At 42.7% G+C, this 27,307-nt stretch overlaps 1 protein-coding gene across 6 annotated transcripts in view; it reads left to right on the top strand.

Moving 5' to 3' along the window:
• MARCHF8 (membrane associated ring-CH-type finger 8) overlaps positions 1 to 27,307 on the top strand; it is a 367,138-nt gene that overhangs the window by 317,140 nt on the left and 22,691 nt on the right. For 5 of the 6 annotated variants that reach the window (XM_073596520.1, XM_073596522.1, XM_073596521.1 and 2 more), the window contains 2 exons: positions 23,851 to 23,930; positions 24,146 to 24,973. In XM_073596520.1, the coding sequence (XP_073452621.1) occupies positions 23,851 to 23,930; positions 24,146 to 24,973 (908 nt within the window). The remainder of the gene's footprint in view (positions 1 to 23,850; positions 23,931 to 24,145; positions 24,974 to 27,307) is intronic. The other variant, XM_073596525.1, reaches the window with a different exon arrangement.

Raw genomic sequence — 27,307 nt, 5'->3', positions numbered from 1 at the left:
TTGAAGCTGCAGCAGTTATCCTGAGCCCACCTTAATTTTCTTCAGTTTCAACTCAACTTCAGTCTTCAACCACCTTTCCTCCTGATCCATACGGTCATACACCTATAGAAATGCCTCATTGCTCATCCTTCAGTGTAAATACCATCAAAACTCCTGGGGAACATAGTCAAAGGTACAATGCTACCTCAGGATAGGGGATGCCCAGACTCTGACACACTTAGTTGTGCAGTTCTAATTTCACACAGAGTAGTATAACCTAATTCCTTCCTTTAACTCCACCTGGTTCCCTTCTGACAGTTATCAGACTCCAATGGTCTAAAGTTAGGTGTTTTCCAACCATTCTTCCCCCTGACTCTGCAAATCTGTCCTTATAAGTGAAAAGACATTGGTTGTCACTATGAGGATAACTGTATTATAGGACCCCTAGGTTGAACTTGGCATGTCCTTGTGCTAACCCTTGACCAAAACAGAGAGAGTGTCTAGTAAACAAATGAGCAATAAACACCTTTAAAAAAAAAAAAATCATAAATTATTTGCTAGTCCTAGAACTCTAATGTCTAATGTGTCAAATGTCACATATTTTTCCAAATTCGTGTCCTTGCATTTCCCAGTGGGAGAAAAACGTTTCCTTTTTCAATTAAGAGTGCTGAGGCGAATGTAAAGACTCCAGTATAGAAAGATTCTCTCCCTTCAAAAAGGACAACCAACACTTCAGCAACATAGATCAATAGTGTTTTACATACTTTTTTAAGCACCAGTATGAAGAGCATTAACCACTTCAGCCCCGGAAGATTTGGCTGCTCAATGACCAGGGCACTTTTTACAATTTGGCACTGCGCTGCTTTAACTGGTAATTGTGCGGTCATGCAATGCTGTACCCAAACGAAATTTGCGTCCTTTTTTTTCCCCACAAATAGAGCTTTCTTTTGATGGTATTTGATTGCCTCTGCTTTTTTTTAATTTTTTGCGATATAAATGGAAAAAGACTGAAAATTTTGAAAAAAAATTATTTTTTCTACTTTTTGTTATAAAAAATATCTAATACATTCAATTTTAGTCATTCATTTTAAGCCAAAATGTATTCAGTCACATGTCTTTGGTAAAAAAATGTCAATAATTGTATATTTTTTGGTTTGCGCAAAAGTTATAGCGTCATTTCTTGAGGTGCTAAAATGGCAGGGCAGTACAACCCCCCCCCCCCCCCCCAAATGACCTCATTTTGAAATGTAAACACCCCAAGGAATTTGCTGAAAGGCATGTTGAGTCCATTGAATATTTAATTTTTTTGTCACAAGTGATTGAAAAATGACAAAAAAAAAATACACAAAATTGTCACTAAATGATATATTGCTCATACATGCCATGATTATATGTGGAATTACACACCAAAATACATTCTGCTGCTTCTCCTGAGAAAGGGGATACCAGGGAGCCTAGCCACATAAAGGACCCCGAAAACCAAGCACCGCCTTCAGGATTTCTAAGGGTGTAAATTTTTGATTTCACTCCTCACTACCTATCACAGGTTCGAAGGCCATAAGATGCCAAGATAGCACCCCCCCCCCCCCAATACCCCATTTTAGACATCCAAAACTATTTGCTGAGAGGCATGTTGAGTATTTTGCAGATCTCGCTTTTTGTCACAAAGTTTTGAAAATTGAAAAAAGAAAAAAATGTTTCTTTTCTTTCTTCATTTTCAAACACAAATGAGAGCTGCAAAATACTCACCATGCCTCTTAGCAAATACCTTGGGTTGTCTACTTTCCAAAATGGGGTCATTTGGGGGGGAGTTTGTGCTATCTGGACATTTCAGAGCCTCTGTAACTGTGAATAGGTAGTGAGGAGTAAAATCACAATTTTACGCCTTTAGAAAGCCTGAAGACTGTGCTTGGTTTTTGGGGTCCTGTACACAGCTAGGCTCCAAAAAGTTCTCACACATGTGGTATCCCAATACTCAGGAGAAGCTGTCCTGGCATTTTTTGCACAACATTAGAAGCTTATGTCACACATCACCCACTCTTCTAACCACTTGAAGACAAAGCCCTTTCTGACACTTTTTGTTTACATGAAAAAACATTTTTTTTTTTGCTAGAAAATTACTTTGAACCCCCAAAGATTATATATTTTTTTTAAAGCCAAGGCCCTACAGATTAACATGGTGGGTTTTGCAATTTTTTTTTCACAGTATTTGTGCAGCGATTTTTCAAATGCATTTTTTTATGGGGAAAAAAACGCTTTTTTTCATTTTAATGCATTAAAGCACACTATATTGCCCAAATGTTTGATGAGATAAAAAAGATGATCTCATGCCGAGTACATGGTTACTAAACACGACATGCTTTAAAATTGCGCACAAATGTGCAGCGGCGACAAACTACATACATTTTTAAAAGCCTCTAAAATCCTTTACAGGTTACCACTTTAGATTTACAGAGGAGATCTACTGCTAAAATGACTGCCCTCAATCTGACCTTCACAGTGATACCTCACATGCATGGTGCAATTGCTGTTTACATATGACACCAGACCAACGCTTGCGTTCGTCTTTGTGCGTGAGCTCGGGGGGCAGGGGTGCTTTTTTTTTATTATTTATTTTGCTTTTTTATTATTTTTAAACGGTTCTTTTAATTTTTTATGTTTATTTTTTATCATTTTTATTGTTATCATAGGGAATGCAAATATGCAATAGGTAGTGACAGGTACTCCTTTTTTTTTTTTTTTTTTGAAAAAAATGGGGTCTATTAGACCCTAGATCTCTCCTCTACCCTCAAGCATCTGACCACACCAAGATCAGTGTGATAAAATAATTTTCCAATGGCGTGGTTTATATTCGGTGAAACCTAAGTCAATGCACATAGCTTCCGGTTTCTTAGGCCATAGAGATAATTGGAGCTGTTCAGGCTCAGGTCTATGGTCAGCTGGCGAACCACCAGCTGCATTCTCGGGTTCCCTGTTGGGACAGGAGAGCCCGAGAAAACCATAGAAGACGGTGGGGGGGGGATGTTCCCTCCCACTGCTTGTAAAAGCAGTCTAGAGGCTATTTAGCCACTAGGATTGCTTTTACATGAAAGCCGACTGCTGGCGGAAAAGAATGCTATCAAGATGATACCTAAACCTGCAGGCATCATTCTGGTATAATCACTCAGTCCAGCAACATACCAGTACGTTGCTGGTCCTTGTTGGGCATATATTGTAATGTTCTTTTTTTCATTCAACCTGTGCGCGGAACAAAAAAAGAGATTGATCAGTGGGTATGCCCACCGTTAGAATACCGCCCTTCATCCACCCACTTCTAATGATGGGCATACATGCACCATTTTTTAAAATTTTTTTTTAACTGTGGTGGTGAAATCACCTCCTATAGCGCTGAAGTTGCTGATTTTGGTATCGTGAGAGCAAACGCTGTTGCTGTCAAGATAAATAAATTAGTGCTGCAGCTGAATGACGTACCTGAAAAGCAAACAATGGTAACGATAAAACATTAACTCAATAAAGCAACTTGATTTTTTTAACGCAATCTGTGCCTAAAAAATATATGCTGAAGCATGGGGGCAATCCGCCTCTAATGTTAGGAGCAAATCACTCTTCCACCCCTGCCCCCATGCTTCAGCATATATGCTCTTTTTTTTTTTTTTTTTTTTTAACTGTGGTGGTGAAATCACCTCCTACAGCGCTGGAGTCATGGCTTTACATATCGTGGGAGCAAACGCTGTTGCTGTCAATATAAATAAACCCGTGCTGCAGCTGAATGGCGTACCTGCTAAGCAAATGATGGTTAACAATAAAACAAAGTAACATTACAGTATAACAGTAAGACATACCATACCTGCAAAGAAAATGCAATAAAACATAGAAAAATAAAACATTAAAGTTCTAAAATACAGTAACAATAGAGAGCAAACATAAGAGAGAGAACAATAGAGTGAGAAGAAAAAGAAAGCCAAAACTATTTTTGGCTTTTTTTATTTTTTTTGTGGTTTTTTTGTGTGCGCTTTTTTTTTTTTTTTTTTGCACTTTTTTATATGAACTGTAAACGTTCCAGATTTCAAAATGTGATGGCCATCTTATCTTTCGAGACCCTGTGTAAGTGTGCCCTAGGACTATGCAATGCTGTACCCTACGGTAATACTCCACTAGTTTGTAGTAGCGTTCGAAACGTTCACCAATGCAAAGACCAGACCAGGTTGGTCAGGACAGGAGGGACAATAAAAGCAGGTGTCACGCCTATATCCGCATTTTCTGCAGGCACGACATCATCTTTGGGGATTTTCTTTGAGTAGAGGTACCAGGGAGGACATACAGAAAATGCCTCTTATGCAGCCAGCTCACTACATTTGGATTGGGAAGTTGGGCCACAGCACCATATGGAAACAGAAGGGCTGTGATGATCTCTTCCTGGAATTTAAGGAAGGATCCAGTTCATCCTGAAGCTTTGTATAGCACATAAGCATTCAGCAGAGCCAATTTTAATAAATATACAGACACTTTTTATATCAGCGTCTGGCCTTACGGGCAGTTGGGTACAGCGCCAACAACTGGATGTTGAGGTCCACCCCTCCCATGTTAAGGTTGTATTTGTGGACACAGAGGGGTTTCTCCACAACACCAGTCACCGTTTTGAATTTGGACCATCTGTCTGCATGAAGGGAGGTTAGACTGAAAACATTCTTATTATCCCTCCACTTCACAGCGAGCAAATTATTACATCTCAAGCAGGCTCTCTCCTCCAGCCTAAGACGGGAATCTACAAGCCGCTGGGTTAAGCCCCGGCGATTAGAACGCACGGAGCCGATCGTATTCAGGGTCACTCCGTGGACGACAGTTCATTGTCATTGAAATGCACGAACCGCAAGATCTGCTTGAATCGTGTCCTGGTCATGGAGGCAGGGAACAAGGGCATATGGTGAATTGGGTCAGTGGACCAATATGACCGCAACTCACTTTTTTTTAGTTATGCCCATGAGGAGGGATAGGCCCAGGAAGGTCTTAGATTCGAAGACCGTAATAGGTCTCCAATCTCTGGCAAGGGTCAACTGGGGATTAGCAGCGATGAATTGACCAGCATACAAATTGCTTTTGTCCACAATAGATCTCTAGAGATCTTCCGTGAAAAACAGCGAATAAAAATCAAGCAACGTAAAATCAACTGTTTCCACCTGAATTCCAGGTTGGCCAGTGAATGGGGGAAGTACGGTGCTGCAGAAGTGGTGGGCTCCCAATTTGGGTCAACAAATGCAGCAGGAAGTGCACGATGGGCTTGATGGGTCTGTCTTTGTCTTCTTGGTGGCTGCGGGACACTAGTTGTGCTAGCCACCTCACCAGCTTGAACTGCACTTATAGGACTCTTTGCGTCACCAAGTGTTACTGCAGTGCTGGATGTACGACCAGGATGTACTAAGCCGCTGGTGCTTGCCAATTCACCAGAAGGATGAGCCGCACTAGTACTGGCTCTCTGCTCCATATGAGAGCCCTGCGGTTCTTGCACCTCAGCAGAACGGGATCGGGTACGTGGTAGGGACCACTACTTCGCTGTCAGAGCTATCTGTCAGGGTGGCGCTGCTGTCTACAGGTTCGTATTCTGAGCCTGAATCTGACAGATGGGCGAGTTCCTCTTCACTCTCATCTGTCATGCTCAGAAACATGTAGGCCTCTTCACTAGTGTATCTCTGTTTAGACATTTTTGCCTCTAAATTGATAGGTACAACTAGTGCGACTCACAGGCAAAATGAGCAACTGGTTGTGAACGGCTGCTACAAACCCTACCAAAAAAACTGTTAGCGTTCACAGGGATCAGGCCTGGCTCTGCGAATGCTGCAGTTATATGTGTTGTAAGTTAGTGATTGATTGATAATGCACTTGGGTGAGCTGGGCTGGGCAGAGGGGTTAAACGCAGGTGCTAGCAGGTATCTGGGCTGATCCCGCTAACGCTGCATTTTTGGGAGTCCTAAACTATTGGGGACGCTAATATAGTTCTGATCAGATCAAAAATATTGATCCGTTCAGACACTATACTACTAAGAGAGTTGTAGGGTGCGTGCGTGGGTGTTAGCGCTATCAGGGATCGGGGGTTAAACCTTTTATTAGGTAATGTACGGCGCGTGCCCTGATGCTAACTAACCAGCATCACCCATGACACTAATACGGTGATCACTGGTGACGGGGTGATCAAGGGGTTAAACCTTTATTAGGGGGGTTGGGGGGGGGGGTCCCTAGACCTATCTGGGCCTACTACTAAGTACCCCAATGCTGATTAGTGTCACAAATGACACCAGTACAGTGATCAAAGAAAAATATGAACACTGCATTAGGTGACACAGTGACAGGGAGTGAAGGGGTTATTTGGAGGGGAGGGGGCGATCGGGGAGGGGGTGAAATGTGTCCCTATAGTGTAGTGTTTGTGCAACTCAAGTTTGGATGTCCTCTTTTCTCTCTCTCGAATGGAAAATAATTCCAGAGAGGGAGATGTAATCACTTCACTTTGTCATTTCACCCACCCGTGCGGCGGCTGGTCGTGAACCGGTTAAAGTGGTTCTAAACACTAAGACCCCTTTCACACTGGAGCGTTTTGCAGGCGCTATAGCGTTAAAAATAGCGACTGCAAACCGCCCTAAAACAGCTGCTCCATGCACTCCAGTGTGAAAGCCCGACGGCTTTCACACTGGCACGGTGCGCTGGCAGGGCATCAGAAAAAGTCCTGCCAGCAGCTTCTTTGGAGCAGTGAACTCACCGCTCCTCCACCGCTGCTCCCCATTGAAATCAATGGGGCAGCTCTGCGATACCGCCGGCAAAATGCCGCTCCGGCGGCGTTTTGCAGGAGGATCTAACCCCTTTTCGGCCGCTGGCGGGGGAATAAAACCACCCCGCTAGCGGCCGAATAGCACCACTAAAACGACAGTAAAGCGATGCTAAAAATAGCACTGCTTTACCGCCGACGCCCAGGCGCCGGCAGTGTGAAAGGGGTCTAAAGGATTTTTACCTTAATGCATTGTTTGCATTAAGATAAAAAAAATCCATTGCCTGTTACCCACCTCCTTCTCCCGAACACTTATCTGAGACCTCTATTGATTCAGCACTGAGCCCGGCTGTAGGTCTTCTCTCCCCTCTTCCTGGTCTCACAGGCTTTGCTGAGAGCAGTGGGAGCCATTGGCCATTGAGGGAGCAGGGTGTGGGGCCCTATGGATGCACACAGCCTAGCTCAGAAGTGCGCCTGCATGTGTGCCCTCATAGCAAGTGGCTTGCTATGGTGGCACACGCAGAAGAGGCAGAGCAGAGAGCGTCGGCAGGGGACACCAGAAGAAGAGGTAAGGGGCCATTCTGAAAAGAGCCACCACCATTGCAGAGAGCAGGTAAATTCAAAGCTGTTTTTATTTAAAATTAAAAAAAAAATACCTTTACACTCACTTTAATGTACCAATTAATTTCTATGAGGATCCTTTCTGTCCATTCTGGCTAAGCATATTATTTGTTATCATGGTAAATAAACTACGTTTCCTTCGTCATCTCAACATTTCAAGAACTCAATTTGATCCCGATAGTCTCACTATAAGTATCTTGTTTTGCAAGATAATTCTCCCAAAGCTGAAATCTCAAACAGTCCTGGAGTTTATGACTCATAGGATTGCTCATTTGAAGATGGCAGTCACCTTTGGTACTCCCATATGCCCTTGTCATATATTTCTTGGTGACATTTCTCTAGTTCATCAAAAAGGTCTTCAGGGACATATGGAAATTTCAACCCCTACTCTTTTTTTGTAAACAAGGCAGTTTAGTTTCATGCTTCGCTTAAAGAGGAACTGCAGTCTGCTCACATAATATGTAATAAAAACATCTTTGCCATTCTTAAGCTTCCCTCCAACCACTTTGCATATTATTTTATATATATATACTGTGATTCTGTACTTGCCAAATATGCTGCAGAGATCTCCCTCCACTGAGTCTGGCTGCCTCCATTTTGTCTGTGGGCAGCTGAAACTGCTGCCTGTTCACTTCCTGGATTTAACCTACACACAGAGGCACACCTCCAGCTCTGCAACCCTGCAGCTCTCATTGGCCCTTTTATGACTCATCCCCCTCCCTGCCTTCATGAGAGTGAGAGAGAAAGCTGTGCATGATTTCATAAGCCTAGTTGTTTTTTTTTTACCAGAGAAGAAACAGGAAGTGGGCTGTATAAGGTCTTTACTGACAGAAATAAAAATGTTTTACTATCCAAGTTAAAACAACAAGGGCAGAGGATTTAATAGATGGAAAGTTGAAAAAATGACTCAAGGTCTGCTTTAAGCAGCGTGGAGTAATAGGAAAATTGCTCCTGTTAACTCCCTTCTAGTTGATGCCTTTGTGAACCTGAGTGGAAGTGCCTGGCAATAAAGAGTTCAGATAGGCCTTGATTATCTGTTCTATGTTGGGAGGTGCACAAGCCCCAGCAACATCTCCTAGTCAGGGAACGTGCTTGCCTTGTCCTGTGTGGTTTCCTCCACTTTAAAGGATTCCTTTAACTAAACCAACTTGTCATAGTCTAATTCCTCCACCACTGCACTAGCAGTCGGTTTCCTTTCAACTTGTGACCGAGAATCTTCTGGTGTCAGTGCCACAATGTTTCTGACTATGAGCCAGTGCCCCGGGCGTAAAATGTCTCTCTGCTGCAGGCTCCAACGTTCAGTCGAGTTTTGCTTTGTAGAGTGTTCCTCCAGCACCCTTGTTTTTCTGTACACCAAGTTTTCTGAAATCCATCTTTTTATTCTTTCCTTATTTTTCCATTCTATATCTAGTAACTAGTCCAGCTGTAGATCCACTAATTCTGACGGCAATAATAACGATTTGAATCAGATTTCTTCACAGTGGGTACATTTTCTGCACGGCTTTAAGGCTGGTGTTGCCTTTCAACAAACCAGACAGGTTGGTATCATCATCTCTAAAGGCCCAGGAGTACACAAGGCTTACTCTGCACAGAGTTTGAAACAGCACAGTATCAAAAAAAGCCTCCCAACCATACCCAGACGTTTTTTGGTGTCATATATCAAAGTTGGTTTCTATTCTGTATGAGAAGCAGCAGTATTGTTACCGCGCGCAGTCCTCCTGGCCCCTCCAAGGCATGTGTGTGGCAGGGCTTACCTTTCCAAAACTTTACAGCTCCTCCTCTCAGATCTAGCAATAGCAAGGGCAAAAAAATATCAGCCAATCCAGTATCTCAGGACATCTTCCAATCAGCATGATCTTGCTGAGTATGACAAAATATAATAAGGTAGTACTGTCTGACTACCGTTCATACTAATAGGGCACGATAACTTTTCCTTGATGCAGTCAACGTGTCTGCACTTCAGAAACTCTGTTCACTTTCCATGAGTCACTCTACCTTGTTGTACCCAAAAACCAGAATGTTTTCTCTACTTGCCATAAGACGTTTCAGCTAGATTTAGAAACATTCACCTAATTGACATCCATATTCTGTCAGCAGGCTTAAAACTGCTCTTCAAGTTTTTTTGTGAAACAGTCCAGACTCATCCACTGCTTTCTCCTTACTCTCCATGAAACAGACTCAGGTTAACAAATTCATTCTGCTCTCTGCATCCTTTTGTTAGCCCTCTCCTCGTCTGGATCTTTACAGGAATCTTTAATGATGCTATATATAAATAAAGTGATGTCCAGATGATGAGGTTTTCTAAAGCTATTTACAAGTTTTTTTTACAAATATTCAAGTAGTCAAAAGTCTTCACAGCATATGTCAGAGCAATCCATTATTCCACACCAAGGCATTGCCATTTCTGTCCCAAGCACCTGAGGGATCACGGAACCCATGGCACTTCCTCAGGGCCAAACTCTGCCTGGTAGGTGTACTACAATGCAGTGCCTCACATGAGGTTTTAAGCAGCTTTCACGGGAATAGATATAAGCAGACTGTGGGGTTAATTTATGGGTTATCTGCGTGACCGCTAGGGAAAGTTCCTCTAATTTTATTGGTTCATTCAGTGCATCAAAGCCCTGTCTTGATATACATGAGTGGGTGCACTGATCTAAAAAAAGATACAGCTCTGCCATTGTGGGGGTGTACCTTGGAGGTGTATAAGTCTTGAAAAAAGTGAGAGAATGCTTCAGATATCTGCTCCTGCACAACGACCGTTTCACCCTTTACATTTTGGATGGCTTCTATGTGGGTCCGTCCCTGTTGGGCCCTAGCTATCATTGCTAGCAGGTGTCCTGTGTTTTCCCCTTCATTGAAGTACCGCTGCTGCATGAAAAATCTCTTATCTTTAGCCGCAGTAGTAGAGATCTGCTGGTACAAGGCCTGGGCCTCCAACCATCTGCTGAGAGTCTGATGAGGGGGCAGCAATATATAATTCCTCCATTTTGGCAGCTTCGCTAAGTACTAGGTTCTCCCATTCTTTTGTTTTAATAACAGAGATCTGCGTAATAATTAAACCCCGTGGATGGGCCTTTAGGGTATCCGAAATCACTATGGACCTAGTCGAGCCTCTGCTGTGTCTCAAGAACTCCCCAATTGATTTGGGGATGGGAGTGGGGGTTGGGAATAGCGTAAACCAGAAAGGGTTGACCTTCCATAGTCGGTGCTTGCTTGGGCTCAGAGATAAATTGATGTGGACACTGAGGAGGGAGTGGTCTGAGATGTTTCGAGGACCATACAGTACCGAGTCGACCATCTGATGTGCCAAGTTGTTGCCTAAACACATATCTATTCGGGAGAGACATGTATAAGAAGCTGAATAGCAAGAAAAGCATTGCACATTGGGGTATTTGTTCCGCCACACATCTCTCAAGCCTATTTCTGCAAGAAAATGAGCAAAAGGAGTAGGGCCCCTGGGTTGGGGGCCACCGCTAGTTATAGGATAAAATGTATCCATCTGTTTGTCCAGAACATTATTGAAATCCCCCATCACCCATATAGGGACATTGGAGTGTACAGCTATAAATTGTGTCAAGCATTTCAGGCTGTTGAAAGAGAAGGGTGGAGGGACATATATATTTGCCACAATACACACTATCCCTGCCAATTTGCATAGCAGGAAAATATGTCATCCCTGGTCATCTTATTAGGGAATGCAATAGCTGAAGGGAAATGAAATGTGATATAAGAATGCTGACACCTCTGGAATAGGTTGTGTGAGTGGAGTGAAACTGGGTGGGGTAGCTACGGAGTTTGAGCATAGAAATAGAAGTGACTTGCAAGTGCGTTTCCTGTAGGCACACCACAGCTGGTTTGTGGGCCTTCACCGTAGCGATAAGAGCCACCCGCTTCACTCCATCACCCAGCCTCTAACATTCCTTGAGATGAGAGTACATACATTAGCCATGGGAAAAAAGGAGGGCATATATGAAACAGCCGGGTCCCCCGCATTCTAGAGAGGGGTAAATAAAAGGGACGGCATCAGGTGTAGACAGTCACTAGTGGGCTTCCCAGAGCAAAACAGTAGAGTTGTGGACAGTAGGACACCATGAGCAAATTCAGGGTAGTTGAGCAATAGTCTCTTTCGGAGGGAAATTATTCCGGTTGAATAAACACCAAAAAACAGGTCCTATTCCCTGCAACCAGCAGGGGCCAGTGTAGGCAAACAAAGAAAAATAACCAATAACTGAAGAACAAAATCACTGTATCCTCAAAACAGTTAAGGAGACAAGAAACATAGGGCATGTCCAAGCAGGACAGCGTTAAGGGGGGATCCTGGTCGGCAGCTGCCAGGGTGAAGGAAGGCATCTTAGGGTGGTTGTCTTTCCCTGGCGTCTTGGCAAAGAGCTTCATGACTGCATCTTTAGCCGAGTGCTGTGTCCGGCCACCATCTTGCCCCGCATAGTCTGCAGTGGGCTGGGAGTCTTTTCCTCCCTTTCGTGACACGTCTACCGCGGGATTGCAGACACCGATGGTACGGTTCTGTAGCGGGGCTGTGAGCAGAGGAGGGATAATTGCGCTGTTTCAGGATGGTATAAGCAGGATATTAGCCTGGATTTTCGGCGGAGTGGTCACACCACACTACCTACTCCATACGCCACAAGCCATGCCCCCTCCTGTGGGGTTAATTTAAAAAACTGGAGAGTGCAAAATCTGGTGCAGCTATGCAAGATAGCCAATCGGCTTCTAATTTCAACTTGTTCAATTAAGCTTTGACAATAAAACCTGGAAGCTGATAGGTTTCCATGCAGAGCTGCACCAGATTTTGTACTCTCCTGTTTTAGTAAATCAACCCCTGTGTTGCTAAGTTCACCTCACAACCACAACTCAGAGCTTATGTCATTTTCTTTGTTATGATTTTCTCAGATTACGTCTAGATGTTTAAGTCTTTCTGCTGTAGCATCAATTCCAGGATAACTCTTTCTCTCTCTCTGGGTCGCCCATTATGTTCTCCCACAATCAGTGTAGTAATGCCCCTTTCCAAATCCCGCAGTAGAACTACTAACGAATCACTCAGGGGGACAAGGCTATTCTATCGTGCAGACTGGTGTCCGTTGTATACCGGCATTGCCTTGCGCTATTACATAAGTCTGTTTATCTTTTATTTTTTATTTTGATGAAATGTCACAGATGACATTTCATTTATTCATATGTACAGCAGCAGAGCTGCGGTTTGGTGATTGGCGGTCACATGAGGTGGTGTCCATTGTGTTGTAGAAGCTTGCAGCATGTCCACAGCTTTACGCAACTCAGTGCAATTCTCTTCAATACAGCATTGTTTTCGATGTGCCCTAGTGGTGAGCGCTTGGTGTGAGCAGGGGAGAGAAATAGAGGGCAAAAGAGAGAGAGCAAAAGGGGAGAGGGAAGACCAAGAGAGTAATGCCCCGTACACACGGTCGGACTTTGTTCGAACATTCCGACAACACGTACGTCGGGACTATAAACGGGGCAGTGGCCAATAGCTTTCATCTCTGTATTTATTCTGAGCATGCGTGGCACTTTGTCCGTCGGATTTGTGTACACACGATCGGAATTTCCGACAACGGATTTTGTTGTCGGAAAATTTTATATCCTGCTCTCAAATTTTGTGTGTCGGAAAATCCGATGGAAAATGTGTGATGGAGCCTACACATGGTCGGAATTTCCGACAACAAGGTCCTATCACACATTTTCCGTCGGAAAATCCGACCGTGTGTACGGGGCATAAGAGGGGGGCAGATAAAACAGTGAGGTAGAGAGAACGAGGGAGAGAAAGGAAAGCGGGGGGAGCAACGCGAGAGGGAGATGGACAGTGCAAGGTGGGGAGACAGAGAGCAAGGGGTGGTGGACAAAGCTAGGGGAGCCAGCCTCACCCAGAAGAATATATGCTGAGAGCAGAAATCTGAGAGTGCCATGACTTCTGAGTTGAGGATCTGAAATTCAACTAGACAGAGGTGGAAAGCACTCTGTGTCCCCAACTCCAATAAGACTAAGAAACTTCTCTGGGATGATGCTCTTTTTGTCTACCAGCTGAAGGCAAACTAGTGTCACTTCTGAAATGGTGTCTTGGGAGCCCATAACGATTTGCTGACCTATGATAACAAGCTATAGGTTGTTCTCGTCACCTCTTGCTCGTTCACTGGTAAAAAAAAACACTGGCAGCCCAGGCGATGTTGGCCTTTTCCGCTCAGAAAAGGTGTTTCTGAGGTGTCCATGCTTGCCAGAAACGTAGCACCTATGGGCATCAGCTGATGCTGGCTTATTACTAGGAGCTCTAGATTGCTAATCCCTGGAAGACTTGGCTTACCAGCGTAGCAGGGGTTACTGTTGATGATTTTCCTCTATTCCAGCCCTGTGGTGGTCAAAGACCCAAGTGATTATGTAAGTATCTGCTATTTCTGCTGCCACTTTGGCACACTCAGGCTTGCGCTCCATCACAAACTGTCAAATTTCGGCAGCACAAATGTCACAGTACCAATTTTCTTTAATCAAGAGTGCTGAAAGGGTGAGGCAAATTTAGCACACAAAGAAAATATACAGCTATCAAGGCTTTTGTGTGGCACAACACAGCAAATATATATGTGTAAAGGCTTTATATTGTGATAATAATGTAAAGAACCCCTTTAAGAAAATCCAGATTTAGACATGAGTGCATCCTTTTACAGACAAATAGAGATGGAAGAAAAGCACTGTGAAGTATTGAATGCTCAGACCTCAATATGTCATTACATATCGGCTGGAGCTGTTTGTCATATTGAATGCGTTTACTAATGCAGTAAAGGCCTGCCTGTGGCTCCAGTGGAAGATGGCCACTCTTTCCTTCCTTGTTTGCAGCTGTGTCCTGTCTAATAAAAATCACAGATTCTTGAGCAATTATCTTCTCCCGTGAAGAGAGTACTACCAGAGATAATAATACAGCTATAATGAGCAATAAAACAGACATAACATTTTGGATCTTCCATACAATTCTTGCTTTAGAAACCTCAACCCCACTATAAAATAGTTCAGATGGAAAATAATACTTATTGTAAACACAAATTTATGTTTACGTACCAAGCTGGAAATTGAAAATGGATTGAATAGTAAGATTTCAGAATTCAGCATAGCAAAGAGCATGCATGATGTGCAGTAAGTCTGACCTTAAACAGTCCCGCTCCCACTCTCATGCTCCATAATTTTCATGGAGACCTGTCAATCTGATTTTACTTTTCATTATATGAGAATAGAATACCTGATTGGCTGTTGTAGGTCCCTGCACTATGCACATTGCTTGCAGGAGGCAAGGGTATAAATGCTGCTAAGAAGCCAGCAGCAAGGGGGTCCACTACTCTAATATCTAGGCAGCTAACAAGGTTTGAGAAATATTTTGGATAAAAAGAATATACAGTTGAACTAACTCAAGAGTGATATCATTTAGTGCGCTGCATTGCTAGCATAGTGAAGCACTATATACATGAATACGTTTATTTTGCATGCATAGCGGCTTCTAACGCAGTCCTTTTGTTTCTAAAATGTTTCCCATATTATGCTGTAACATACACTGGAGCAATAAATTGTCTTTATTTTATATATAAAAGAAAATGTGGCCAGCTTCATTTAAAAAGGGTAATTTTAATGCATTGGTAATGCCTGGCTCTTATTTAGTTTTAAAATGAATCTGTGCTTTGCATCTGTTGGCAAAGCATCTGGTTGACTTTATTGCAGACCTCCACAGATGCATACACATACTAACCTCCAGTGGCAGCCGCTCATGCAAGGCGCAGGGACGCTACTCCCTAATCCATGCGCCCGGCCCCTTATCTACATGCAGGGTGCCTTACGCATGGATTCCAATAGGGTTTTTTTTTTTTCGAAGCGCATAATTAGAGCCCGAGGCTCTAATTGGCTTAAAAAAGGGTGGGCACCGGAGCCCACCCAGTTGTGTGACATTAGAAAAATAATATTTGCTAATATCTTCCTGTTTCTCCTCCAGACCAATCAGGAATCGGGCCCTGGGACCCGATTGACCAGGAGTCCTAAGACCCAATTGGCCGCAAGTCCTCAGTCATGATTGGCCGGGAGGAGAAGCGACTGCTGGGACTCGGGAGGAGACTTAGAGGGGAAGCTGCTGAAGCCGTGACCTGGATGGTGTTAGTGCTAGGGTTGGCGGGGGGCATGGCGGGCAACGGGTGAGTGATGCGGCAATGGGGGGGAGCGGCAAGCGAGCGCCGAGGGGGTGGGGGTTGGTTGGCTGGGGGGTGCCCCCCCAAGAAAATCGAGCACCAGCTGCCACTGCTTACCTCTTTCTCTACCCTAGTGCTTCATTCAGCTGCCAGTAGTGAAAGGAAAACCTTGTGTAATCCATGAACTGCCAGAGCTGTGGCCCGCACAGAGCTACTATAACTCTTTGTGTGACAGTGCCAATTGTCATATGCTCCTCCATGTCTGGAAGCCCTGTGTATTTCCTTAACTTCCTCGCACCAAATGGAATAGCAGGGAAGCAAAGGCCAAGTATAAGGATTGGCTGCTGGGGTCCAGGGGGTGGAGGAGGGATTAACGCAAACCTGAATAAGCAAAGGTTTGCTTTTCAGGCCATTCACACCACTGTACTAATGTTGTGCTAAAAAAATATCCTGCTTTCGGCATCTTTTGGTATTTCAAAACACATTACATGGAGTTCAATAGTAGTGCAGTGCGATACAATTGAATGGCATACAACGCACCGCACCTAAACCACAAAGGTATGAACTAACACTTATGCCCCGTACACACGGTTGGATTTTCCGACGGAAAATGTTCGATGGGAGCCTTTTGTCGGAAATTCTGACCGTGTGTAGGCTCCATCGGACAGTTTCCATCGGAATTTCCGTCGCACAAAATTTGAGATCTGGTTCTCAAATTTTCCGACAACAAAATCCGTTCGTGCAAATTCCGATCGTGTGTACGCAATTCCGATGCAAGCATGCTCGGAATCAAGCAGAAGAGCAGCACTGGCTATTGAACTTCATTTTTCTCAGCTCGTCGTACATGTTGTACATCACCGCGTTCTTGACGTTCGGAATTTCCGACCAACTTTGTGTGACCGTGTGTATGCAAGATAAGTTTGAGCCAACATCCGTCTGAAAAAAAACATGGATTTTGTTGTCGGAATGTCCAATCGTGTGTACGAGGCATAAGTGTTTAGTTGTTCAGGTAGAGGAGGGAAAAGTGTTAGGAGTTCTGTGAAGGGAATCATTTTTTGCCTGTTTTTGTATGCTAGGAGCCGCTTAGCAAAAACTAGCACAGTAGTATTGAGTATTTGGTTTTATGACCACAAATTTTCCTCCTTTTTTTTAGGTGCACATATGCTGTAATGGTCATAATGTTGAGTGGTTTGTTAAAATAATAAACCTTTAGAGGAGGTATAGTATATTACAGTGAAAACACATGAAATAAAGATGTTTACTTCAAACCCCTAGCACTCTTCGTAACCTTGCAGCCAATCAATTTGTTTCAGGCACAGTTCTGCTTTCACAACCTCTACTGAATGTTGTAATTGGGATAATGTTTATGGCTAGAGCCGTATCGGCTACATACATATACATATGCAGATCAGACATGCTAAAAAGGTCCAGATTAACATTGGCAAATTGATCAAAACAGAGCTTTATAAAGCTAGCAAATAAGAAAATGGCAGGTTTGGTGCTATTGTACTTGAAATAACACAATACCCTTTTTTTTTTTTTTTAATATATTTTGAACACGATGTTCTATAAAGCAACAAAAGAGCAGTGTGATCTTTTGCATGGCAACCAAAAAATTGTATCTTGACATTTAAAAAAATTAGCACATTAAATATTGGCAAATGCTGGAGAAAATCATCAGTTGGTAGAACTGAATACCAGAGCCGTCGAATAGGGGGAAAAAAAATAGCTGCATGCTCCCGCCCTCACTAAAATCATACGTTGCCATGACAACCCATTAACATACAGTCCTGAGTCACTCTGCTTGCTGGATTTGCTTGTCTCCTAACATTAAAAGAAGCCGTGAATCCCTGTCTGGGTTTGGCTTTGACGGAAAGTCGAGTAAACATGCTGATTTACTGAACAAGTTCATATCTTTTGTGTGCTACATAGTGATAAGTCACAAATGCTGCGAGCAACTGAGTTTTAGAAAAAAAAAGAAATACCAGATATAATGCATTTTTTATGATATCTTTTTGTGGGAATTCTGTCACCATTATGAAAGAGACAATATTACCGCCTTTCTTTCTTTTTTTCTGTCAGTCAGCTTGTTGCTAGTTAGGACATTTTACAATTGCCAGAGATGGCTGTTTACAGAGCTTCCTCTCTCCATAGACTAGTTGGCTTGACTCATGTGAAGGGTCTGGCCTTTGGTGTTCATTTTAGTACATCCTTTATATACCTTGACTATATCAGTCTTCATTTCAGTCACCCTCAGTTTAGCTACTAATGGTAACTCCCTCATGCTCAACCTCTTAATTGTTCCTAAATTAAGCAACATACAGTAGGGGAGTGAGGTAAGTGGCCTAGCTAGGATGGATGAGGGACATCAGAATGAAAAACGATGTACAGAGAAGGGAACATCTACAATTACTACTGTAGACCAGCCATTGAGTGGATGGCCAATCAAGCTTTTTTTGTGGAAAGGGCTACCTCTGGAAATAACATTTAAAACATGAACCAAACAGGCTGATCAGCAAGGTAACTGAAAAGTGTCAAATCCTGTTCAAATGCTAAATCCACACAAAGGTAATACTTCAGTTGTGGGCAGTTATTGTTGGACTGAACATCATAGCCTTTTTTTTTCTCAAAGAATGCAGTGACCAGGTTTCTGTGCTGGAGTTCCTTGATAAATGATGTCCTCTAGATCTGCCCCGTACCTACTGATTATTATTGGGTTAACTGGCTGTTTATAATCAAATTTTCACAAAAGCAAATATTACTTAAAATCATTATTATTGTCTTTTGTCTTTTTTTGGGAGTAGATCAAACATTTTGAACTTGGGGTTGTCATTGGATATCCAATGTACTAGGAAGCTGCGCTTTTATTGAGTCAGCATACAGAAAACCTTTTCTTAACTTGGATGTTGAAATAAAGCCAGTGCAAGACCGCATCATTTTAATAAAATGAAAAAGAGATATTAAAGCTGAATGAATAGCTCAATTAGAAAAGCAAAATCTTGTCGGTTCTAAATTTCTGATGACATTCTTTGAGAGCTGTGCTAGCAGAAATGGAAACTTTCTCGCTTCTCTGCCGCTTCTTCTTTCTCCACCAGGTTTATCTCTTGTCCACAGAACCTGTTTACCTGTATGCTGGTACTATGTTCCATTAAGATAATGAAACATGGATGTTTATTGATACCAAGCATAGTCCTGCACTTGTGAACCCGTTTTTTTTTTTTTTTCTCTGTGGGGATTAGGACAGTTAGAGCCCCAACCTGAGACAGTAAAAATATCTGCAAGGTCAGTCAGTACAACCATGTTCAGCATAAAGTGTAGAAGCCAAAGCAGCCACTAAGAATCGCCTTCTAAGGGTCTGGCGTTTTTTTGTTTTATTTAGTAAGGGTTACTGTATGTTTTATTTAAGTATTAAATGTGAAGTGTTCGTGTTGTTTTTTTTTTTTTAAGGTTCAAAATTTGAATGCAACAAGTTTAATGCACACCTATCATATATAGTAGCGATGCACCGATACCGGTAGAGGTGTCAATACTAAGCATTTGGACAAGTACTTGTACTCGTGCAAATGCTCCGATACTACAACTGATACCTTTTTTGTGATTCCATTGCGACTTGCGTTGACTTCTTTTAAATTAACTCGCAAGCCGCAATGAATTCGGACGTCCAAATTGCACTGATCTGCGGCTTTGAAATCACGCTGAAGTAGCGCAATTTCAAAGCCGCACTGGTGTGAACCAGGACTTACCATTTCTTTATAATGATGAAGAACTGTATCAATTTTTCATTAGTCTAAGAAAAACTGTCACGTGAGTAAAAATAGGTATCAGTAATTGGCATCGGCGAGAAAAAGTATTGGTTCTCGTACTTAGTTTTTAAAAAACTGGTATCGCTGCATCCCTAATATAAAGCAGTGGTTCTCAACACCTCTCCTTAGGTCCCACTAACAGGCCAGATTTTACGTATTACCTTGGGGAGATGCAGACTAGAATACTGCAATACTGAGCAGCCAATGATATCACATGTGATGTATTTCAGTTATCTTGCAAACCTGGCCTCTTAGTGGGTCCTGAGGACAGGCGTTGAGAACCACCTACAGTTGTGCTCATAAGTTTACATAACCTGGCAGAATTTATGATTTCTTGGCCATTTTTCAGAGAATATGAACGATGACGCAAAAACTTTTCTTTCACTCATGGTTAGTGTTTGGCTGAAGCCATTTATTATCAATCAACTGTGTTTACTATTTTTAAATCATAATGGCAACAGAAACTACTCAAATGACCCTGATAAAAAGTTTACATACCCTGGTGATTTTGACCTGATAACATGCACAGTTGACACAAAGGGTTTTGAATGGCTATTAAAAAGGTAACCATTCTCACCTGTGATCTGTTTACTTGTAATTAGTGTGTGTGTATATAAAAGGTCAAAGTTTCTGGACTCCGGACAGACCCTTGCATCATTCATTAAGTGCTGCACTGACGTTTCTGTATTCTGAGCCATGGGGAAAGCAAAAGAATTGTCAAAGGATCTGCGGAAAAAGGTAGTTGAACTGTATAAAAACAGGAAAGAGATATAAAAAGATATCCAAGGAATTGAGAATGCCAATCAGCAGTGTTCAAACTTTAATCAAGAAGTAGAAAATGAAGGGTTCTGTTGAAACCAAACCATGGTCAGGTAGACCAACTAAAATTTCAGCCACAACTGGAAGGAAAATTGTTCGGGATGCAAAGAAAAACCCACAAATAACTTCAGGTGAAATACAGGACTCTCTGAAAACATGTGGTGTAGCTGGTTCAAGATGCACAATAAGGAGGCACTTGAAGAAAGATGGGCTGCATGGTCGGGTCACCAGAAAGCCATTACTACGCAAATACCACAAAGTATCCCGCTTACAATACGCCAAAACAGCACAGAGACAAGCCTCACACCTTCTGGCACAAAGTCATTTGGAGAAATGAGACCAAAATTGAGCTTTTAGGCCACAACCATAGTCTCTGCATTTGGAGAGGAGTCAACAAGGCCTATGATGAAAGGTACACCATTCCTACTGTGAAACACGGAGGTGGATTGCTGATGTTTTGGGGATGAGCAAGCTGCAAAGGCACAGGAAATTTGGTCAAAATTTATGGCAAGATGAATGCAGTATGTTATCAAAAAATACTGGAGGAACATTTGCATTCATCAGCCAGGAAGCTGTGCATGGGACGTACTTGGACATTCCAACACGACAATGATCCAAAACACAAGGACAAGTCAACCTGTCGTTGGCTGCAGCAGAATAAAATGAAGGTTCTGGAGTGGCCATCTCAGTCTCCTGACCTCAATATCATGGAGCCACTCTGGGGAGATCTAAAACGTGCAGTTCATGCAAGACAGCCCAAGAATTTACATGAACTGGAGGATTTTTGCCAAGAGGAATGGGCAGCTTTACCATCTGAGAAGATAAAAGGGCCTCATCCACAAATATCACAAAAAACTTTAAGCTGTCATTGATGTTAAAGGGGCAATACATGGTATTAAGAACAGGGGTATGTAAACTTTTGATCAGGGTCATTTGGGTAGTTTCTTATGGCCATTATGACTTAAAAAGAGAAAAAAAAACACAGTTTATTGATAATAAACGGCTTCAGCCAAACACTAACCATGTATGAAAGAAAATTTTTTGTGTTTATCATTCGTATTCTCTGAAAAATGGCCAAGAACTCCTCAATTCTGCCAGGGTATGTAAACTTATGAGCACAACTGTATATAAAGTTTAGTGTTGGAGTCACATCCATTTCCATAGCTTTTCCGTCTTCCTCCCTCATTTACCACTTGAGAAGAAGCTTATGTAAATACAGCTTTTCTCAAAGTTGATTTTTGCACTGGGCTAGGCACACCCCCTGGCCCTCAATATAACAATTCTCTGTGATAAGATGCTAAGGTGGTGGGCATTTCATTATAGGAGGGTGGGGATACATTTTTGCCACACGGCACAGACAAGCAGATGACACCACTTTCCCTGTCCCTAATAAGGAATACACTGGTGACTTCCTTCCTCCAGTCTGATTGGTCAGTAAAGAAACAGCAGCAGACCAATGAGTTTATCTCTCTGCTCCCTCTTATCTCTCCTCTTTTATAGCATGTGTTCTTTGTCATATTTGCATGCAGCACTCCTGAGTGTTACTGTATGAAGGGTTGCAAAAGGCTGATAGGTTGAAGTACATTAGTTGTATTTGGAAAAATATGTAATGATTTAGTAGTAAATGCAGCGGTACATTAATTTTTTTTTTTTTTTTTTTTTTTTATATCTGTTTGAACTTTAGCCTTAAAGAGAACTTTCCATTATGCTTGCATTAAAAGGAATCTGTCAGGATAACAATGTAGAGGCTGCCACCACTGACTTGTCTATGAAGGTGCTTATTTTTGGACTGTCATCTTTATCCTTTACTGCTTGTTTGCTCACTAACCTGAAAGAGTATGCCCATATTAAGTGCCCCAACACTTCACTGGCTGCATGCCTGTTTCTGTTCAGTAAGTCACTGAGTGGAGAAGCAAGGATGAGGAGAGTACCCTTGGAACTTGCACCTTCCAAAAAAATCAGCTGACGGATTTCCTTTATGTATATTATAAATTGGATTGGCATGTGAATGTATATTCTCTGTGCGGGGTGTATTCTTGAGCTGCCATATTTGCTTTTGCCCAGACACATAGGGGGCTCTGGGTGAAAGATTGCTAATATTGCATATCACTTGAACATCAGACTACAAAGTCTTGACTGTCTTATAGTTCGACCTGGATATACGTCACATTTCCTTTTAACATACAATGGGAGGGGCCAGGCTTTTTATACTAGAACATAACACAGCAATGGGGGTTGATTTTACTAAAGGCAAAAAGACTGTGCACTTTGCAAAGTGCAGTTGCACTCTGCAACTGCAGTTGCTCCAGAGCTTAGTAAAAGAGGTAAAGCTTCACTTTGCAAAGAAGACCCAATCACCAGCAAGGAAAATTTTTTAAAAAAACAGCATTATTGCTTGCACATGATTGGATGATGAAAGTCAGCAGAGCTTCTGCTCATTTTACTAAGCTCTAGAGCAGGGGTCGGCAACCCGCAGGGCCGCACCCGGCCCACCACCGCTGGACGACTGGCCCGCCAGTGCCCATTATAAATTCACGGGCACCCGGCCCGCGGACATGTTTGCCGCTGTCCTTTTCATTGGACATCGGCGAGCGGCCAGTATCACAGAGCTGGATGGGGGCAGGTGCAGGGTACAGAGGACACTATGGGGGCACAGAGGACACTACAGTGGGGGGGGGGTTGGTGCAGGGGACAGAGGACACTATGGGGTTACAGAAGACACTACAATGGGGGGGGGCAGGGGACAGAGGACACTGCTTTGGGGGCACAGGAAACTTTCTTTAGGGGGAGGGGGGCAGAGGACACTATGGAAGATTGGACATCGGCGAGCGGCCAGTATCACGGAGCTGGATGGGGGTGGGTGCAGGGGACAGAGGACACTATGGGGGCACGGAGGACGCTACAGTGGGGGGGTTGGTGCAGGGGACAGAGGACACTATGGGGTTACAGAGGACACTACAATGGGGGGGGGGGCAGGGGACAGAGGACACTTCTTTGGGGGCACAGGAAACTTTCTTTAGGGGGAGAGGGGCAGAGGACACTATGGAAGTGATGTGAAGGGGGACAGAGGACACTGCAATAGGGGTACAGAGGACACTGCAATAAGGGGACCCTATTAGGGACCCCATCACCCCAGGGGACAGGGACCCCTTCTCACCTGGGGACAAGGGCCTTGTCCTCTCGGGACGGGGACCCCATCACCCCTAGGGACAGGAACTCCATCTCCAGACCATGCCGGCTGGCAGGGCTGACGTTAGCCACCCTTGAGTGCCAGAATGGGGGAGGGGGCAGTAAAATCTGAATCCCCAGCCACACACTCCCTCAGGGTGAACTGGCTTTGTATTAGTAAAGCACCTTAAAGTGAGGTAAATCTGTACTGTTATTACTATGTTAGGATATTATCTTTCTTATTTATTAGCAGGTGAATGCGGCCCTCCATGCATTCACATACATTGAATCCTACCCTTAAGTGGAAAAAGGTTGCTGACCCCTGCTCTAGAGCAACTGCTCTTGCAGGGTGCACGCTCTTTTTGCCTTTGGTAAATCAACCCCAATGTCTTTGCTTGTACTTCACAAAGCTGAAGTCACAATGAAGGTTATGCTTTCAGAATATCACTTTCTATATAAAGTTTTATTTAATGCAGAGAATTAAAAAAATCCTGTTTTTATTTGTTTCTTTACAATTTTTCAGGCGGGAAGCCCAACTTCAGTTACCGCACCAACTAGCTTTCATCGGACATCAGTGACTCCCTCAAGTCAAGATATTTGCAGGTACTAATGCTTAGTTAATATTTGTATTATCTTAATAAAAAAAAAAAGTAGGAAACTGTGTGTAAAAGACTACTCGGGTAGAGTTAGTTATGTGTTGTCCATCCTGTTCCATACCATGTTGTCTCTGTGTTTTTTCTGTCATGTTTTAACACAATGATCTTCTCTTGCCATTTCTTTTTTTACTTTCTATGCTTTTTTCACTGTTCTGCATGCAGTTCCAGTGCTGTATTTTCTGAATGTTGTCATCAAAGTCCAGTGCAGTCTGCTGTTGTGTTGAAAAACCCCAAATTCCAGAGTTCTAGATCACCAGGGGTCACTGTGACAATAATTTGTCAAGATGGTTCCACGAAGGACTCTGCCAATACAAGGAGCTGTGGCAACGTCATCAAGCCTTGTAAGGCCAAATCTGCCTTTCCATTCTCAAAATCGCTAAATGATGTGGACCAGAAAACATTGGATTCAGCCAGGAAGTGCGATTTTGTGGAAAGAACTAGCTCAGAGGGGAAATTGCTGTCTGTGGAAGATCATCATTTTTCAAAGAACAAATTTCAGTTTCTAGAAAAAGGAACAAATATTCCTAGCCCTGTTGCTTTAAACAGCTCTAATGTTATTTGTGGTCACTCCTTCTCATCTAATCCATTGCAAATTCCTAGTCTGGATGCTAGTCTTGGATCTGTATGCATACCTCTTATGGACGATAAGGCAGACAGTGAATCCTCAAAAAGCAAAACTTTGTTGCACTACTTATTCTCCTTTTCCCCCACTTCAAGTGCTCATAGCTTGCACATGTTCCAAGAGCACGATGCCTATTCTAGAAGTCTCCATGCTGGTACCTCCTCTAGTATGCTTCTGGGAAGCACCGACTTTTATTCTGATGATATGGGGGATGATGATGTATTTGAGGACAATGTCCAAAGCAAAGAAGATCCACATGAATCAAGAGCTCCGCTGTGTTCAGTTGAGGACAGCGACCTTGAATGTCCTTCCCCCTCCAAAAAGCTTCCCCCCGCTTCCCCTGTGTCAGCATCTGGGGATTTATGCAGGTCGGTTTACAGAGGAGCCACTCTCCACTTTCTTATCCAAGATGCAGTCCCAAACAAAGTCATACTGAATTATTAGCATCAGATGGGAATAAATTGCTGAATGTTGGCTAACATACACTACCATAGCTACATTTTCTTTTTTTTTTTCTTAGTATCATAGCTTTGCCTGTCCCATTTTTTTCATGTAGTTTGGAGAATTGTATTTTAAAAAACAAATTGGATTTTGTAATGTGTCCAAGCAAAGCCTATTACTTCTGTCTTTTTGTTTCCATGTTCTTCAAGAGCAGTCATCACTGGCCCAGGTTACTGTGAACATATAGGTCAGGGGTCTCCAAACTTTCTAACCAATGGGCCAGTTTACTGTCATCCAGGCTTTAGGGGCTGGACTGTGGCCAGTGGAAGTAGAACATGTCTCTGCATCAGTAAGCAATAACAATGCACTTTCATTGGTTATATTGGGAGGAAGAAGGCCCCATTGTTGGTATCAGTAGAAAGAATTGTGGCATTGATGGTGTCAGTGGGAGGAATGGTGTGACATCATTGGTGTCAGTTTGGGGACCACTGAACTAGGTAGTCTGTACGGTGACTACAAACAAGGAGTGAGGACAAGGAAACATTTGCTCCACATATTTTTCAAATTATTTGTATTTTCTGCTATGAGCCACCAATGATGATTTTTATGCTGTTGTCATTTGGGACCAAAAACTGCTAGAAGCAGCCATTCCCTGTATACGTTACGCTACTGTGTAGAGAACACCGTTCCCTAGACCGGGACAAGCAAGCATTCTGCTTTCCACAATTAGCTATCTAGAATCACACGTGATAGATAAATGGGCAGGGCTTAGTTAAACTTACATTTGGGCTGACTGCTGAGGTGTTTTTGATCTCCTCTGAGTATATAACTGCATTGTAGCATAGAAGTTCTTTTTGATGGCCCTTGGAATTGTATATTGTATGTAGGGCATATGCTTATCATGGTCTCCCTCCTTATTTGTAGTATGGTGTAGTCATGGGCAGGTTAAATAGAAACAGAATGGTCTGGACGTTGATGACAGCTCACAAAGCACAGGAAAAGGTTGAAGGTTATGCTTGTAAAGTTGCTTGATATTTCAAGCTAAAAAATATTGTTTCAAAAGTACTGTTGCTCCTTGAATCCCAAAAATATCACAGCCTTTAATTGGCAATGCCTACACTGCATTGCTTAAACGTGCATCAAGATCATATTTTTATTTTACATATGGATGATAGTAGTTCATTTTGATTTATGATCTTTTCTGGCTAAATTTAAATTAGACTGCTAGTTTCTCCTTCTTAACTTTTCCGATCTGACATGGATGCACAACATTTCCAAGCAATTCCTGCTTGACTACCTGTTGGTGAAATCCGGTAGTAGCCAACACATTAGCTGAAATGTTGCCCTTTGGGTTCTGTCTTAGTTGGAAGGCCATCTTTTAGTCTGCTCTGATTATGCAGGGAGAGGGAAGAAGCTGTCAAATGTTTGGCCTCTTTTTTTGGGACTGCATCTGTGTAGCATTTAGAAAGATATTTAGCAATTTGCTGCAACTTGTTTTCTTTAGGGTTATGTAGATCAACTTTTAAGAGGCCGCCTCAGCCCCACCTACGTTGTGCTGTGTTCAGGGTGTTGAAAAAAGCCATGCACATGTGCACACAGAGAAGCCACGTTTGTGGAGATCAATAGCAGGTGAGGGGCAGCTCGGCTCTGAAATCGCTTACAGTAACCCAACGTAAGAGGGGCTTGGATGGCTTTTTAAATGGCTGGTTCCACAAGCCCTTAAAGAGATATAATTGAAATATTTAAATCTCTGTTGATCTGAATATCAGGCATAAATGGGAATATCAGGATGAACCTTCATAACATGGTTTTAAAATGTCTATTTTGAATGTACGCTTTTGAATAGAAATCTGCTACAGGGCTTAATCGTTCCATTTGCTGCTTGATCTCCCTTTTACCCCATATACTCATTTTAAATTCACTCATATGAAGGAGAAGTTATTTGACAGATATTCAGATTACTTCTGGATTGCTCACAGCAAAACAATATTTTGCAGTTGTCAATATTTGTTTGCAGATATTTACAACCATCTATGCTAGATATATCATGTTTTTGCTTCATGTGCCATAACTGTTTTATCTATTTGTGCAACCTGAGTTTAGAGAAACATGGAGGCTGCCCTTGTACAGACATTTTATTTTTGAAAATGCTATTTGCCTGTCTGGCATGCTGATCCAAATAGTTTTAATAGAGTCATTGAACCTGAGCAAGTATGCAGGTCAGGAGTTGAGATATGCAGCCTTCCTGACCCGATCTGCTT

This window comes from Aquarana catesbeiana, linkage group LG08, assembly GCF_042186555.1.
Source record: "Aquarana catesbeiana isolate 2022-GZ linkage group LG08, ASM4218655v1, whole genome shotgun sequence".
In the NCBI taxonomy this organism is placed as follows: Eukaryota; Metazoa; Chordata; class Amphibia; order Anura; family Ranidae; genus Aquarana; species Aquarana catesbeiana.
Note: the sequence above shows the minus strand (reverse complement) of the source record. Positions and strands in the feature narration are given on the sequence as shown.